Here is a 4,263-nt window from a genome sequence, read left to right as displayed (position 1 = left end):
ATCTTACCGGGTGGCTGAATAGAAAGTTTCAATTTTGAGAAGAGATCAACGCCCGCATGAATATCTAATATTGAAATTATCTTCGATTGTTTGATAATGTTGAGATTATCAAGATCCATAATGTATAATAAATGTACAGTTCAACTACAGTAGTACGAAAATAACTTTGGCAGTTACCAGTACACTAATGATGAATAGTGAGTGCCTAGCCATGGATATAACCCACCTGATATGCAGAAAGAGTCCAAGCTCTCTGACCTTTGGCTTCTGACATAGATAGCAGAATTTTTGGTTTTCCACATTCTCTATCTAAACAAGTCAGAAAAGGGGAAGAAAAATCAGATTTCTTAGCATCTTATCTTTCTTTCTTTCTTAATTACATTGTATAAATTCTGATCTGAAATAGTGCTAGCCGGAGGAGAGGCGGGCGGCTAGTGATAGTTTTTTACTGGATAATAAAATCAAGGAGAATAGGCCAGGAGAGAGAAGAAATAGCATCTGCTAGCATGGAAGATAGAAAATGGAGGTGGGGTTTTCTTCCTCTCTCTCTCTCTCTCTCTCTCACTCTCTCTCTCAAGCACACCATTTTCTAACTTTGTGAAAATGGGTTTTTTCTCAGTGACCGAAAATGGGAAGGGGATGATGGTTCGAGAACTGTGGAGTGCCTAAGAGGGAGATTGCTTGCAGAGAGACAGGCGTCAAGAGTTGCTAAAGAAAATGCAGACCTCCTGGGCAACAAGGTATGCATGCCCCTTCTATAACTCTTTGACTCCTCTTTAATTACAGTTTGTAATTGCATTATAGAACATGTTTGTTTGACATGCATGCTGTCTTTTTCTAATTTACTCTCAAATGTGGTTGGAGGTACAGTTGATAGAGCTAGAGATCCATCTTAAAGAAGAGACCAAACTGAGGAACAAAGCAGAAAAAAAGCTTGAAGTGTTGATGAAGAAGCTTAATTCCTTGAACATTTCTGCCATATCGGTGGAACCAGAGCTGTCTAGTTCGTCTGAAAAGTTTGAAATGTCTTGTACATCATCCACAACTACGTCAGATTCCAAAGATCCAAAAGTAGATGAATCCAAGTCCCAATTCACAACCCCGGTAATCTCACAAAACCTGGAGCACAATGTGTCAGAAACCACAAAAAAAGATTCTTGTCCTCAAGGTACTGCTAGTTCCAAATCCAATTCCAACCTCAATGATCCTATCCAACAAAGATTCAGCGAGGAATTGAGTTCCAGCTCTGAAGATCCAAAGACTGATAATCATAGGTACTCAATTCAAATCTGCAAAATTCTTGCAAATTCATTATGTTTAATAAGCCTTTCAGCTAATCACATTTAATTTGGTAATTTGTTTCAGTTGTCTGAACTTGAAATCTTCGGTGGAAGATAATGAGACTGATCATGGGGATAATGTTGACAACTCGTTGGCATTAGTTCTGATGAGTTTTCCTGCGAGATCACAGAGTGGTGAAGGGAAGCCACTACATGAAAGCGTTAGCGAAGCTCTTGGTGCTCTAAGGCATGCCAGAGAAACACTTCAGAACTCAATGCAGAGAAGACATATGATTCAAGTTGGCCCAACTTGAGCTCAGTTATTCAAGAAGTACATATCAATTATCTTTCATACATAGCACAAACTGCAGAAAGAGAGATTGCATTAATCTGAGTGTTAGATGTTAATAAAGTTATTTTGGTAGTGCGCTTCACAGTAAGCATGTCATGAGGTGGGGATTCTGTTCAATAATGCTTTGGCCCTGGGTCCCAACTCTTGGTCATTTTCCCTTTTCGTTTTTGGCTTCTCTACTCAGTTGGACATGGTCCTTTTGATACTTGTCACTTTTGCATTTACAGGATTAATCTGATTGTTTGGCTGAGGCTATGGCTGATCATAAGTTGTATGGTTTGTTGGCCTAGGTTCAGCTCAGAAGAGTTACAAAACCATGTAGATCAGAGCATTTCTCAGATAGAAGTAGGCCAGGCTGAACCGATGTATTTTTAATTCAAGGTCTGCAACTAGGCTGAAACAAAACATTAATTACCTCATCATCGCCTTGGGGAGGTAATTAATATAAATGTGAGTTGAAACTTGATTTCTACTTGGGGAGGCGAAAGTGGCACATGAGAACGAAACTCATTTGAAAAAATCATTCTTTTTTTAAGGAATTGCACGAATCTGGCACGCCATAAACTTATGTTACTCTCGTCTAACAACAACAAAAAAAAAAAAAAAACTTTCCTAAGCCATTTTTCTTGGGTTGAGCATTCAGGACAGCAAATTAGCTCAATGTTGCTTTTGCCTAGTAGTTGGGTCTGAATTCCCCCTAGCGTCCTGCCAAATTGTGGACCTCAAGTCAATCTCATTCAGAGAGATTCTAGCAGGAAGCAATCAAGCTTGCATTGGTTCTCCAGCAGGTAAGCTTGCATTGAGAGTTCATGGTTAAGGTGCACTCTAAAGTCATATTTTTGCATGGGAATTTGATCATTTCAGACAGAAACGATCGCCATGCCCAAGACATATTCCCTTGGCCTGGTATGCTGTTTTGTCGGTGCTTGGATTTACATGCCACGCTTCTTGCGAGAGAATATACTCTCAAGTAGTCTGCATTTTGGTTGTTGTTCTAAGAAATTCGTTGTGGCCTTTCAGCACCCAATTTTGCTTTGTCTGCTTTAATTGCTAGTGAGAATTCCACATTGCCCCAAGAAAGATCGGATGGTCATTCTCTAGTAGCAATGCTATGCTTTAAATGTTTCGTATGTTTACCATTTGAATAAACAATCACTTCAAATGAGGCATGCACATTAGTAATTGTAACTAGAGATAACAAAATCTAAGATGAATAAACAACATTTGTTGTAGTTTCAAGTAGTACATGTTCCATTTGCTAGGGGTTAAACAAAACCTATTGTAGTTTATCCAATTTAGTTTGCGGGTTGTTGACCAATTCACTTAAGCAAATAATTTGACCTACCATCATATTCGACCCATTTAGGTATGACCACCGACCTGTTTGGTAGGACTTGCGGGTTGATCAACCCAAACTGAATCCTATTTATAGCATTTTTACGAATTGTTATGATTTCATATGATAGATTAGATCTATTTTACAATAAAAATAATTTTATAATATAACATATTACGTTAAATCACGTTAGTTTAAATAATTAAGAAGTGGAGCAAACGTCCAAAAAGATTATTTTCTTTAAAAGGATCGCTACGTTGTTTAACATCTGGCTTGCACTCATGGTGATATATGGGGATCACTGGCATGGCGATTTGCTTGCAAGAAGTGCGTTGGAGGTGGAGCAGCGCAGGAGGTGGTGGATATTAATTTGATATGTGGCATTAGTACATATTAACCTTTCCATCAATCTTATTTTTTTACCGGCATTATATATTAACCTTTGGATCAATCTTATTTTTAGAAATAAAATAATATTGATTAATGGGTTTTGAACAATGCCACGTCATTACAATGAATTAGAAATGTAGTGGAATTATAGTGTTATTGTCGTATTTTGTACACTTTTGGATTAAGTTCCGACAACTCAAGTCTTCGAAATCGAGCTCTGCACAAGGTAGAAAGTACTACGGCTTTGAGAGGGCGGCCTTAGGGTTGGGAAACCTCCGATGCCAAAATTAATAAATATTCTTAGAATGTAGTAAAAAAGTAAGAGAGTTTAGGGATCAGAAATAGTGTTTTGGTACCTGAAGTTTGTTATTTGTACCGTGCCTGGGGAGGATTCAGATAGTCTTTTTCTCATAAAGTCCATGCTTCTCTTTTTGTGTCTGCTGTCAGGCTTTTCTTAATGTGGCGTGACTCTATATCGGCTTCATAATTGTAGCGTGTAACTTAATTAACAACGCTATTAATATGGAGTGGTTCCTTGACACCTGGTCCGATTTATGTGAACCTTAGATGACCTGATGCTGATGAATCAAGTGTCCTCCGTGTTTCCCTTGTGTTCTGTCCACATTCTGTTCCCGAGGGCGGCCGCAATGTGTCAAGTCGATCTGTCTTATTGACTAGATGGTGCCCTTCCTTGGTTGACATTTCGTTCCTTGCTTGGATAAGAAACCCCATTAGACCGGGTTCATAGGCCATCCCTAGTTACCCCGTCAATTCTTCCCGGACAGGTCTAGGAGGAATTTCTTTTATTCCCTTTGTTCTTATGCCTGATCAAGTTCCTGGCCCGCCTGACTGCATGCTAAGTGATCGTTTGTATTTTGCCCACATGGCAGCACAACGCCAGCCAC

At 39.1% G+C, this 4,263-nt stretch overlaps 1 protein-coding gene across 3 annotated transcripts; it reads left to right on the top strand.

Annotated features, from left to right (window-relative positions):
• The first annotated feature begins 243 nt into the window (after positions 1-243).
• On the top strand, positions 244-2,193 carry LOC121264159. 3 transcript variants are annotated; one of them, XM_041167234.1, is made up of 5 exons: positions 244-526; positions 620-740; positions 865-1,274; positions 1,366-1,611; positions 2,169-2,193. In XM_041167234.1, the coding sequence occupies exons 1-4, from the start codon at positions 507-509 to the stop codon at positions 1,592-1,594; spliced, it is 780 nt and encodes a 259-aa protein (XP_041023168.1). In that variant the 5' UTR covers positions 244-506; the 3' UTR covers positions 1,595-1,611; positions 2,169-2,193. The 3 variants fall into 3 exon arrangements, with proteins under 3 accessions (XP_041023168.1, XP_041023167.1, XP_041023170.1); XM_041167233.1 differs by lacking the exon at positions 2,169-2,193 and having other exon boundaries at positions 246-526; positions 1,366-1,837; XM_041167236.1 differs by lacking the exon at positions 2,169-2,193 and having other exon boundaries at positions 251-526; positions 871-1,274; positions 1,366-1,837.
• Positions 2,194-4,263: the final 2,070 nt, after the last annotated feature.

This window comes from Juglans microcarpa x Juglans regia, chromosome 5D (assembly GCF_004785595.1).
Source record: "Juglans microcarpa x Juglans regia isolate MS1-56 chromosome 5D, Jm3101_v1.0, whole genome shotgun sequence".
Lineage (NCBI taxonomy): Eukaryota > Viridiplantae > Streptophyta > Magnoliopsida > Fagales > Juglandaceae > Juglans > Juglans microcarpa x Juglans regia.
This window is presented reverse-complemented; position numbering and strand designations above follow the sequence as displayed.

What these genes read in the sequence shown, in the direction of transcription:
- LOC121264159 (XM_041167234.1), top strand. Translation starts at nt 507, where the DNA reads ATGGAAGATAGAAAATGGAG. An exon ending in ATGGAAGATAGAAAATGGAG is followed by an intron (nt 527 to 619) that starts GTGGGGTTTTCT and finishes GTTTTTTCTCAG; the next exon opens with TGACCGAAAATGGGAAGGGG. An exon ending in CCAAAGACTGATAATCATAG is followed by an intron (nt 1,275 to 1,365) that starts GTACTCAATTCA and finishes AATTTGTTTCAG; the next exon opens with TTGTCTGAACTTGAAATCTT.